General features: G+C 42.1%; 1 protein-coding gene across 3 annotated transcripts in view; it reads left to right on the top strand.

The window, feature by feature from the left end:
* The first annotated feature begins 460 nt into the window (after positions 1-460).
* Positions 461-13,103, top strand: part of plekha6 (pleckstrin homology domain containing, family A member 6) — a 344,270-nt gene continuing 331,627 nt past the window's right edge. For 2 of the 3 annotated variants that reach the window (XM_072563810.1, XM_072563807.1), the window contains exons 1-3: positions 463-660; positions 792-868; positions 976-1,033. In XM_072563810.1, the coding sequence (XP_072419911.1) occupies positions 596-660; positions 792-868; positions 976-1,033 (200 nt within the window). In that variant the 5' untranslated portion in view covers positions 463-595. Of the gene's footprint in view, positions 661-791; positions 869-975; positions 1,034-13,103 lie in introns of all 3 variants that reach the window. The other variant, XM_072563808.1, reaches the window with a different exon arrangement.

Here is a 13,103-nt window from a genome sequence, read left to right as displayed (position 1 = left end):
ACCTGGCTTACGCCCCAAAGGTCGACTCTCCTGCTCCTTGGATGCTGCCTGACCTGCAGTGCTTTTCCAGCACCATACTTTTCAACTCTGACTCTTCAGCATCTGCAATCCTCACTCTCTCCTCCACCAGGTATAGTACTTCGGACTCTCCGTGTGGCACAGTGGTAGTGTCCGTACCCTGGACCAGGAGACCCTTTTTCAAGTCTTACCTGTTCCAGAGGTGTGTAATAACACGTGGATTAGGAAAAATGGGTTAATTTTAAAAAAAATATGAGACTTAGTTTGTGTGTGCAATGTGACTGACTCAGTTGGATTTTGATCTGCACAGCAACCTGAAATTTCTCCTGGGAGGGTGTGGGTGGTATCATTGGAGTGTGATTTATTCCGGAGCACATTCTTTCTCTCTCTGGGAGCAGGGAGGGACGGAGTTTCAGATACAGGCGGGACTCAGGAAGCGGCGATATTGACAACTGACTGACCCCTTTAACAAGGAAGCGAGCCCGAGAGAGTGCATAGGAGAGCAGGGCGCTACCCCCCGGGGGGTGAGGGAGATAGGGACGGAGGAGAAAGTGAAGACCACCCGTCCCCAGGACAAATGGAACCCTTTCCAAAATATTGGAACTCGGCAGTGACCCGGGATGGGCGGATCTTCTTCATAGAGTTGAGTATCTTTGAGAAAGTTTCCTTTCTGTAGAGTTGGACTTTGCGGTAGAGTTTTGCAGATTAAATTGTCCTCCCAAAACTTCTGGCACTGCTGGGGTACATTTGATGTTTTTTTTGTGTGTGTACAGTGATTTAACTTGTTCGACCACCTGGATAGATCCCAGATCCGGACAGGGATTTCGAACTGGGCACAGGCGCCGTCCTGGTAAGGAATCAGTGAATGAGGTCTCTCTCAAACTCTACATTGTTTATGAGCCAGGCGCTAAGGGTTTATTGTACGTTATTGTTGGATTTTTGTTTTGGAACTTGCAGATCTGCCTCGTGGCTGGGAACAAGCTTTCACTTTTGAAGGTGCAACATATTTCATCAAGTGAGTGGAATTTATTGAATTGTTTTTGCTCTGGCTCAGTTTGGTGCTGATGGATTTTACCTTCAAGAACTTGCCTTTTCTCCCCCTCCACAAAGGGTTGTCGCTTCTCAGCCCTTTTCTGTCGGTTTACAGGTGACTGGGCACATAGTTACTGCCCAGGGCCCATTCACACATTGCACTGACCTCTCCCCATCCCTCACAACCTCATCTGACTTTGTCAATGCTTCCATTTTATCAATCCACATCCTTCCATGGCCTCTCTCCTCCTTTTCACTGTAACCCCTGAAGCTTCCAGCACCCTCCTTTCACAATTCTCTGCCTTTGTGAAATTCGTATCCCTTGAGCTCCCCAATTTCACTCACTGAAGACCTGGCCTTTAGCAACCTGATAGTGTGGACCTGGATATCCGCATCTACTCTCTCCAGCCCAAGACATCCTTTAAAATCTTTCTCTTTTATAGAAACCCTACAGCGCATGTAGAGGCCATTCAGGCACACCAACCCTCCGAAGAGCATCCCACCTGGATCTACTCTATCTCCATAACCCCACATTTATGGCTAACTCATCTAGCCTGCACATCTCTGGACACCCCAAAGAATTTACCAAGACCAATCCACCCTAACCTGCACATCTTTGGACTATGGGAGGAAACCAGAGCACCCAGTAGAAACCCGCACAGACACAGGGAGACTGTGCAAAACTCCATACAGACAGTCACCCAACGCATGAATCGAACCCAGCTTCTTGGTGCCGTGCTACCCACTGAGCCACCGTGCCACCCACTGATCTGTGCTGACCAGTGTTGGTGTGATTTGTACTAATATCTCAGAATGGGTCTAATTTTCCATCATGGCACTCCTGTGAAATCCCATGCATTAGGTGTGCCACGTGAATATAAGGCACTAACTGCCCGTCTACATTATTTCAGCCTGCACTGTTAAACATCGCTTAGTTATGTTACAGAGAATCGAAGCAAGGAGCAGGAGTAGGCCATTTGGTCCTTCAGGTCTCCTCTGTCATTCAATATGATCATGACTGATCCTCTACCTTGATGTCAAATTCCCCCTTTAGCTCTCCATACCACATGAAACCTTGAAAATTGAGATATTTTTCCGTAGCTGTGGAGGAATGACAATTGAGCCTAATTATCAGTTCCACAAATGGAGCCTTTTTCTAAAGAAAAAGGGTCAAGTTTTGAAATTTGGCTGGCGGAGGTGGTGGGGGGAGGTGAATTAAGGCCAATTGTGATATGTCAGCTGCGACTTGACGTGCATGGGTTTCTGCTGGATGCTCAGGTTTCCTCCCACAGTCCAAAGATGTGTAGGTTAGTTGGATTGAACATGGGAAATTACCAATTTTTGAGAAGATTTGTTTTCAAATTACCCATAGTGTCCATGGATGTGTCTGTTAGGTGAGGTAACCATGGGAAATACAGGGTTACAGGGGTAGTGTCAGGGAGTGGGTCTGGGAGGGATGTTCTTTGGAGGCTCAGTGCGGACTTGTTGGGCTGAATGGCCAGCTTCCAGACTGTAGGGATTCTATATAAAAATTTGACAGGTTTGGATATGTGCCAAAGGCTGGGAAGTTGCTTTTAAGATGCACTTCTGACTGCATGGGTACTAATGTTACCAACGTCTTTTGAGTCTGTCAAGATTGTGATGTCACTTGAGTCCCTTCTAGATATTTCTAATCAATCTGGTTAGATATGTTGTAAGACAACTCTGGAACCTAAAGCCAGGTCTCCTGGCTGAGAGGTAGGGACATGACCACTATGCCTCAGGAATCCTCCCAGGCCTTAACTGAGTATTGTCAATTGAACTTTCTGAATGCAGGAATGATAATGCCAAGCAGGGCAGATTGTTGTGTTTACTGATATTTTGATGACGCAAGAAAAACTTATGAGAGAGTTGCTGCTTCAGATATAAGTGTAATTCTTCACTACACTATACTTAGTATTACCTGATAGTTTTCAAAATGGATCTATAAGCATTAACAAATCAAATATGACTATTCATTTGGACATATGCTTGGAATGATTAGTCTACGTTTGAATTTAAACTATGCTCTCTCTTGATTATCCATGGATTATTGGATTGAAATTTCACATAAATCAGATAAAATGTTTGATTAAAAATAATTTCAATTGCTTTCCACCTCCCTGACAATTTACTTTGCAAAGGCTCCTTATCCTCAAAGTGCCTCAGTTATTATGCGGGGATTAAATTTTGGGTCAACGACTAGACTTTTATTACCTTGAGTATAGAAAATTAAGGAGTGATCTAGTCCATGTATTTAAGATCTTGAATGCAATGAGTAGAGGAGGTAAGGAGAAATTTGTTTCTCTCATGGGAGATTCCAGAACAAGGGAATAGAATGTTGAAAATTGGAGCGAGACATTTGGGAATGGTGTTGGGAAGCATTCTCCGTAAGTTTGAAAATTTGTCACAAAGAGCTGAAGAGGCCGGAGGTCAAATATTTGATGTTTTATCTTTAGCTTGGGAAGACGAGCAGGAGCCAAGTAGACAGTGTCATTGTCAAAATGTTTAGTTTAAAATGAGGAGGGCCCTTGGGGGTGAAACATGGTTTTATTTCGCAAGCACTAGTCAACGTTTTTAAGGATGCCGAGTCAGTTACTTTGAAACAGTGTGTTTACTTAATGTGTTCTGTTTCTGTTGAAATATATAAAACAGTTGCACATCATCTTCTTTGGCCTTTGCATTCTAATCTCTGGTTTATTAATATCTTAATACACTTGCTAAGATTGACAAGAATGCCACATTGGACGGTTGTGAAAGTTTGAAACAATGTACAGACTGCTACGGTAAAATGTCAGTTTTGTAATCATGGAACCAGACAGAGACAGACAGGAGAGAGGGATATTCCTATAATTAACATTTTTTTAAAAAATTAAAGTTATAATTTAGTAGGTCATAATAGAAACATTCCCGTGAACCATTTAATTTGAATTCCTCATCTAAGTGAAGGTGTCTGCCTATCTCTAGCATCCTGGAGAGTTTTCATGAGGCAAACAAGAGGGTCAATCATGGAGTTTGTTTGATGACCTCTGAAAAGGTCTGAGCGTGGCTTTTCACCAGGTTCCAGAAGGCAGGCGTATCAATAAAATGAAACCTTCATGAGATCCTTGGGAAAGTGGTAGGCTGGATCTAAAATTGCCTCAGCGGCAAAAATTAAAGTTTATGGTTAATAGGTACATTTGTAAAAGTAAAATGCTAGGGATGCTTAAAATCTGAAATAAAATTGGAAAATGCCAAAGAAACTCAATGGGTCTTTCAGCATTCGTGGAGAGAGAAACAGAATTAATGTTCTGAGTCCATTGTGACTCCTCATTATTGCTTTTGTAAATGAAAGGTTGTTTCAAATGGATTCCACAGGATATTAGGTATTGGGTCCCTGACTGTTTGTGGATTTATTTTATCACTTGGATGTGGACATCACAGGCTGGACCAGCGTTTCTTGCCTGTCCGTAGTTGTTCCTTGAGAAGGTGGTGGTCAGCTGTTTTCTTGAACTACTGCAGCTGTAATATGTAGGTAGACCAAAATCCTGTTATGGAGGGAATTCCAGAATTTTGATCGAGTGACAGTGAAGGAATAGTGATACGTTCCAAGTCAGAATGGTGAGTGGCTTGGAAGAGAAATTGCAGGTGGTGGTGTTCCATGTGTCTGTTGCCCATGTCCTTTGAATGGAAATGGTCGTGGGTTTGGAAGATTCTGTCTAAATATCTTTGGCAAAATTCTGTCATGCATCTTATAGGTAGCATGCACTGCTGCCAATGAGCATTGATGGTGGATGGACTGAATATTTATGGATGTGATGTCAGTCAAGTGGATTACTTTGTCCTGAATGGTGTTGAGCTTCTTGAGTGTTGTCAGAGTTGCACCCATCCTCACAAGTGGGGAGTATCAATCATCTCAATTTCAGTGTTGGGCGCAGGGCTGAGTAGTTCGCAAATGATACTGGAACTGGATGTTAGTTGTTAGTGAGCAAAAAATATGTAGTCTGCAGGAAGATGTCAGTAGACTGGCAAGATAGACAGAAAAATGATAAATGGAATTCAACCCAGGTAGGTGTGAGATAATTTTATGGGGAAGACGATTACTTTCTTTATGTTGTAAAAGGGCATTAGGACCCTGGATCAACTTGCAGTGATGTCATGGAGCTGCCCATCACTGGGCCTAAATCATGTTTATAGTTGAGTGTTAGTTGGTTATTGATTGAAGCTGTCTAAAGGATTGAAATGATCAATGGAGATTTTAGAAAAGAGTAGCTCGTACATAGTCATATCTAATATAACTATAAGTCAAAACCAGGTATATCTATAATTACCATCTATAGCAATTTTTATAATAATAATGTTACTTGGAAAGTTAAGCTTGAACAGAAAATCACTAGTGTCATGATAAACCCTCAGAACAAAAGACTTTCTATGGTTGAAACGACAGTTATAAAGTTCCTTAAGGCAGGAACAAAACTGTTATGAAGCTGTGTACAGTTTGTCTCCTGGTATTTTAAGAGTTGGATTATTGATGATTGGTACATGGGATCAGTGCTCTGTTTCTGGGTTGAGAGCCTGAAGAGGGTGATGTGTACTTGGTGATGTTTCTAACAATGTGGTAATGAGCGTAAGTGCAAACAGGTCACAGACTATAACCTTGTACTGGGCTCACAGTGCCTGAAGAGCCTTCTCATGGCCAGTGGGCACGGGTTGCGGAGTGTAACAGGAGCTTGCAGCAGCTGAACTGAAAACTGTAGGTTTGATAACAATAGCCCCAATCTTGTACTTGCAACCACATTGCCTGCTCTGTGCAGTCAAATTCTGGAGGACTTTTCCAACACCGGCTTTTAGTTGGGTGAGAACAGAGGTAGTTTTTTGAGTTATCTGCCTTAAAGGCTGTCAGGAGTCGAGTTTTCCGACTGAGTCCCTAAGATGTAAAAGCAGAAGTAGGCCATTCAGTCCATCGAGTCTGCTCTGCCATTCAATGAGATCATCGCTGATCTGGTCATCCTTAACTCCACTCTCCTGCCTCTTCCCCATAACCCTGGATTCCCTTACTGATTAATAATCTATTGCAGCCTTGAACATTGTTAATGTTCACCTTGATAATTCTCTGTGGTAAAGGATTTCACAAATTCACTACCCTCACAGAGAGAATAAAGTTGTCCTTATTTCTTTCTTAAATGGGTGGTCGTCTTACTTTGAGTCTTTGCCCTCTGGTCCTGTTCACTGCCAAAGGGAAATGATGTCGCTGAAAGTATCCTGTCAAGTTCTTTAAGAACTTTACCTGGTTCAATAAGGTCACCTCTCATTCTTTTAAACTCCAATAATATAAGCCCAAACTACTTGACTTCTCCTCATAAATAGTCCCTCCTTACCCAGGTTATCTTTCCTGAAACTGCCTCCAATGCCAAGCATATCTTTTCTTAGATTAGGGATTCAATTTTTTTTTACGATATTCTAGTTGTTATCTAACTAGTGCCACATTTTATATGCCATTCCCTTTGAAGTAAAGGCCATCCTTTAACCTAGCTTCCTGATTATCTGCTGAACTCGGATGTGGGCTTTTTGGGATTCAAGCACAAGCACGCTCAAATTGCTCTGTGATACAGCATTCTGCAGTCTTTCTCCATTTAAATAATATTCTTCTTGCCAAAGTACATAACCACACATTGCCTCTTATATTCCATCTGCAACGCTTTCCCCACTCACTTAACCTGTCTATATCCCTCTGAGGACTCACACTTGCCTTCCTACCTCTTTTTATGTCATCGCAAATTTAGTGAAAGTACATTCACTTCCCTCATGCAAATCATTAGCATATATTGTAAATAATTATAGTCTCAGGACTGATCCCTGTGCATTCTTAGTTCCAGGTTCCAGGCCGCATTTGAGGAGCGTGAAACGTCGATTCTCCTGCTCCTCAGATGCTGCCTGGCCTGCTGCACTTTTCCAACATCACACTTTTCAACTCTGGTCTCCAGCATCTGCAGTCCTCACTTTCTCCATCTTGAAAATGCCCCTTATCTCAACTCTCTGACTTCTGTTAGGTAGCCAATCCTTGCTTCGTGTTAATATATGACCTCCAAAACCATGAGGTGTTATCTTAAGGTGCCTTATTTGCAGTACCGTATTGAATGCCTTTTGGAAAATTAAATATACTACATCTACTTGTTCCCCTTTACCTACCCTGCTTCTTACCTCCTAAAAGAATTGTAATTTATTCGTTAAGCCTGGTTTAAATGTCATGAAATATGTTGTTTCTGCTTCATCATATGATATATTTCTAAATGCTCTGCTATTACATCTTTTATAATAGACTCCAACATTTTTCCAACACCAAAGTTAAGCTAAGTAGCTAATTGTAACTTTTTTTTGGTCTCCCTCTCTTTTCTAAATAGGGGTGTTACATTAACAGATTTCAAACTGCCTCAACTTTTCCAGAATCCAGTGATGCTTGTAAGATGATTACTAATGCATCCACGTCTTTCCATATCCTCGGATGAACACTTTCTGCAAATTCTTTCGTGTGTGACCTCTGCCAATTTAATTTTCTCAATCTGCTTGAAGTTTAAAGTCACACGTGATTAATGTACTGCCCTTTTTACATGCTCCCATTGTCTCCTGATTTATTTTCCATCCTACTATGGAAGAAAAATCCTTGTTTAAGGCTAGCATCTACAGACTTTAGACTGTAGATTCCAGCTTAATGCCAGCCACATATTAAATTGGGTTAAATTAGGTTTAGAAAAGTTAAAGATTTACTTATCTATCAAATGCATGCACTCAGTCTGATCACCTATGTGTTGTACAGAAACAGTAAAGTATGAAACTCACAGGAGGTATAAAGAAAACATACATTGTGTTTCTATTAAATACATGATATCAATGTTCTAAGGCACTTCACTGAGATATTATTGAATAACATTTGACACTAGGTCACACATATGACTGACATGGTCAAAGAGATAGGTTTTAAGCATCATTTAAAAGGTGGAATTAGAGGTAGAGAAGTGTCAAGGTTTAGGGAGGGAATGCGGGTGTTTGAGGCCCAATGAGCTGAAATCTGATGGCCTTGAAATTCAGATATACAGCAATGTAAGAGTGACGTTGGTTAGTCATTTGTGATTTATAGATTTTTGTGGGGTTCATAAAAAGCTATGATATTAAATACTTATTTTCAAATATGATTTTGTTTCTTGGAATAAATTAGGAATTCCTCAGGAATTTGTAAGTGTGCTGTAGGTTAGAACATAGAACAATACAGCAGAGAACAGGCCCTTCGGCCCTCGATGTTGCGCCGAACTATGAACTATTCTCAGCTCGTCACCCTACACGATCCCAAAATCATCCATGTGCTTATGTAAGGATTGTTTAAATCTCCCTAATGTGGCTGAGTTGACTACATAGCAGGTAGGGTATTCCACACCCTTACCGCTCTCTGTGTAAAGAACCTGCCTCTGACATCTGTCTTAAATCTATCACCCCTCAATTTGTAGTTATGCCCTCTCGTACAAGCTGACATCATCATCCTAGGAAAAGGTCTTTCACTGTCTACCCTATCTAATCCTCTGATCATCTTGTATGTCTCTATCAGATCCCCCCTTAGCCTTCTTCATTCCAGTGAGAATAGACCCAAGTCTCTCAGCCTTTCCTCATAAGACCTTCCCTCCAGACCAGGCAACATCCTGGTAAATCTCCTCTACACCTTTTCCAATGCTTCCACATGCGTCCAGAAATATGGGGACCAGAACTGTACACAATATTCCAAGTGTGGCCGCACCAGTGTTTTGTATAGTTTCAGCATGATATTGCGGTCCCGGAACTCAATCCCTTACCAATGAAACCTAACACACCATATGCCTTTTTAACAGCACTATCCACCTGGGTGGCAACTTTCAGGGATCTATGCACATGGACTCCAAGATCCCTCTGCACATCCACACTACCAAGAATCTTTCCATTGACCCAGTATTCTGCCTTTCTGTTATTCTTCACAAAGTGAATCAACTCACATTTAGCTGCATTGAACTCCATTTGCCACCTCTCAGCCCAATTCTGCAGTTTATCCAAGTCCCCCTACAACCTGAAACACTCTTCCACACTGTCCACTACTCCACTGACTTTAGTGTCATCTTCAAATTTACTCATCCACCCCCCTATGCCTGCATCTAAGTCATTTATAAAACTGACACACAGCAGTGGTCCCAAAACAGATCCTTGTGGCACACCACTAGTAACTGGACTCCAGGCTGAATATTTTCCATCAACCACCACTTGCTGCCCTCTTCCAGAATGCCAGTTTCTAATCCAAACTGCTAAATCACCCTCAATTCCATGCCTCTGCATTTTCTCCATCAGCCTACCATGTGGAACCTTATCAAAGGCTTTACTGAAATCCATGTATACCACATCAACTGCTCTACCCTCATCTACATGCTTGGCCACCTTCTCAAAAAACTCAATGAGGTTTGTGAGACACGACCTGCCCTTGACAAAACCATGTTGACTATCTGAAATCAAATTGTTGCTTGCTCGATGATTATAAATCTTATCTCTTATAATCCTTTCCAAAACATTTCCTACAATAGAAGTAAGGCTCACTGGTCTATAATTACCTGGGTCATCTCTGCTGCCCTTCTTGAACAATGGCAGAGCATTTGCAATCCTCCAGTCCTCAGGTACTAAACCTGTAGACAATGACAACTCAAATATCAAAGCCAAAGGCTCTGCTATCTCCTCCCTAGCTTCTCAGAGAATCCTCAGATAAATCCCATCCAGCCAAGGGGACTTGTCTACTTTCACTCCCTCTAGAATTGATAACACCTGTGTGTAACTAACCTTGATCCTTTCTAATCTAATATCTTGTACCTCACTCCTCTCCTCCACAATATTCTCCTTTTCCCGAGTGAACACCGATGAGATATGTTTATTTAGCACCTCACCGATCTCTATAGGGTCCACACTCAACTTCCCACTTCTGTCTTTGACTGGCCCTATTCCTACCCTAGTCATCCTTTTATTCTTCACATACCTATAGAAAGCTTTAGGGTTCTCCTTTATTCTATTTGCTAAAGACTGCTCATGTCCTCTCTTTGCACTTATTAACTCTCTCTTTAAATCCTTCCTAGCTGATCTGTAACTCTCCATCGCCTCATCTGTACCATCTTGCCTCATCAACACATAAGCCGTCTTTTTCTTCTTAACAAGAGATGCAATTTCTGTAGTATACCACTGTTCCCTTACCTTAATACTGCCTGACAGGGACATACCTATCAAGGACACGCAATATCTGTTCCTTAAACCAGCTCCACATTCCGATTGTCTGCATCCCCTGCATTTTGCTACCCCATTCTATGCATCCTAATTCTTGCCTAATCGCATTAGAATTGCCCTTGCCCCATCGATAACTCTTGTTATATAAGAATAGGTTTTGTAAGGGAGAGGGAGAATGCAGATATGCATTAGGGTCAATTCTTCATGAGACAAAATTCATTCGTGGGATGAGAGTATCTCTGACTCAGCTGCCATTTATTGTTCATCTATCATTGACCTCAAGAAGGTGTTGGTGAGCTACCTTCTTAAACTGCCATAGTCAACTGGGATGGGTTGTTGAGAAGAGACTTTGACCCAGCAACACTGAAGGGATGATGATATATTTCCAAGTCAGGGCCATGTGTGGTTTGGAGGGGAACATACAGGTGCTGGTGTTGCCAGTTGTCCGCAATCCCCAGAAATTTTAAAGGTGCTGTTGAGGGATTTGCTGTCTGTAGAGATAGAAAATGAATCTTCAGGACACTGATGTGAGCAAAACCCAGGAGGAAAACTAGACTTAAAATTAGATTTCATTGTCATGTGTACTCGAGTGCAGAAGTACATTAGTACAGTGAAAAGTGTGCAATGTTACCTTTCCTGGTGCCACCTTTGGTATACAGTACCTAGGTACAACAGCTTAGGTATAAAGTAGAAAAATAAAAAAAAAGTTTAAAAGTTGAACAATATAGTCTTTCTTACCATAAGGTGGAAGACTGAAGAAATAAAGTTAAAAGTTCAACAGTCTTTCTTAACAAGGTGAAAGTGAGGACTGCAGATGCTGGAGATTAGAGTCGAGAGTGTGGTGCTGGAAAAGCACAGCAGGTCAGGCAGCATCTGTGGAGCAGGAAAATTGAAGTTTCGGGCTAAAGCATTTCATCAGGAAGGGCTTATGTCCAAAACATCAATTCTCCTGCTCCTCGGATGCTGCCTGACCTGCTGTGCTTTTCCAGCACCAAACTCTTGAGTCTTTCCTAAATATTTCGCCATGCTAGGCTCACACTCCCTATGAGGGCTCGCTCTCCTCCACTTTGTCCCGTTCTCCAGGTGAGTTTCGGCTGCCTCCTCTTAACGCTATCGCAGATGCTGGGAACCTCCCTCACCATTGCGTTGGGTTCACTCTTCCCAGATTAGGTTCGATCTCTGACCATCAAAGTTGTGATCCAGGCCCCCAGCCGCTGCCATGCTTCCAGCTGAGCACCAAGATCTTGATCAAAGTACTGGGTGGGTTGTAGATATTGGACTCGTTTCGTTGTAGGGTATCTGGCTTCAACACTGTCTCTTCCAAAATACTTGCTGCTAGTGAATGAACTGGGTCATTGACATGCGTCTGATGTTAACATACAGGTACACAAAGCAATTCAGAAAGCTGAGACTGTGATAGCCCTTAGTGCAAGAAGGCTTGTGATTTTGGGTCAGGAAGCCTTGTTGCTTTGGTGAGACTATGTGGTGCATGATATTGGTCCTCTTGTCTCGAGGACGATATGCCTCCTGTAGCAGAGATGCATCTAAAAGGTTCACTAACATAATTGCTGGGTGTACAGGTTTCGATTAAGAGGAGAGATTGAGTAGAATGGGAGCTTACAAGAGTCAAGTTAGTCTATTTGAAACAGACAAAATTCTTAGAGGGCTTGATGAGGTGAATACAGACAGGATGTTTTCCCCAACTCAAATAGAGACTAAGGTGTTGGCCATTTGTGATTCATTTAAGGAGAAGTTTGTTTACTCATGGGGTGGTGAAGCTTTAGTATTCTCTCTTCCAGAGGGCTGCGAAAGCTCAGGCATTGAGTACAGCCAATCCTGTATTAACCGGCACCTAGGGACCAGGAATGTACTGGTTGATCAAATATTCCGGTTTATCAAGAGGGCCGTATTATCAATGTAAAACACACACTAAATAATAGAACTGTTATACTTTATTGACAGCATAAATCATTTAAATAATAATGGAACTTTGCTTTAAATAAAACTTAGCGGTAAAACAGCCATCTCAGTTGCACCCTCAATTGACTACTCGAGATCACGATAACACAGTAAAGTCCTGGTATTTGTGTTGTTCCAGTTTATTGTGAGTACCGGTTAATACGATGAACTGAATTGAATTTATTGTCATGTGTACCGAGGCACAGCGAACGGTTTTGTCTTGTGAGCAATATAGGCAGAACACAGAGTTAAGTAGCATAGAAAGTAAATAACAGGTAAACAGTGGCAAAAACAAAAACACAGGTACAGGCGAATGATAAGAGTTTGTTGGTCCATTCAGTATTCTAACAACAGTAGGGTAGAAACTGTTGCGAAACCGGCTGGTGCATGTGTTCAGGCTTCTGTACCTTCTCTCCGATGGTAGAGGTTATAGAAAAACATTGCCACGGTGGAATGGATCTTTAAGAATGCTGGCAGCCTTTCCTTGATGCAGGCCTGGTAGATGGATTCTATAGATGGGAGGTTGGCCTTTGTGATTGTCCAGGCCGAGTTCACCACTGTCTGTAACCGTCTCCGATCTTGAAAGATACAGTTCCCATACCAGGTAGTGATACATCCAGACAGAATGTTCTCGATGGCGCACCTGTAAAAGTTGGCAAGGGTATTCACCGTTATGCCAAATTTCCTCAGCTGCCTGAGGAAGAAGAGACATTGTTGTGCCTTTGTAACCAGTGCGTCTGTGTGAAGGGTCCAAGAAAGCTTGTTGTGGGTGACCACTCCCAGGAGCTTGAAACTCTCCACTCGTTCCACCTCTGTGCTGT

This window comes from Chiloscyllium punctatum, chromosome 45, assembly GCF_047496795.1.
Source record: "Chiloscyllium punctatum isolate Juve2018m chromosome 45, sChiPun1.3, whole genome shotgun sequence".
NCBI classification, from domain to species: Eukaryota; Metazoa; Chordata; class Chondrichthyes; order Orectolobiformes; family Hemiscylliidae; genus Chiloscyllium; species Chiloscyllium punctatum.
This window is presented reverse-complemented; position numbering and strand designations above follow the sequence as displayed.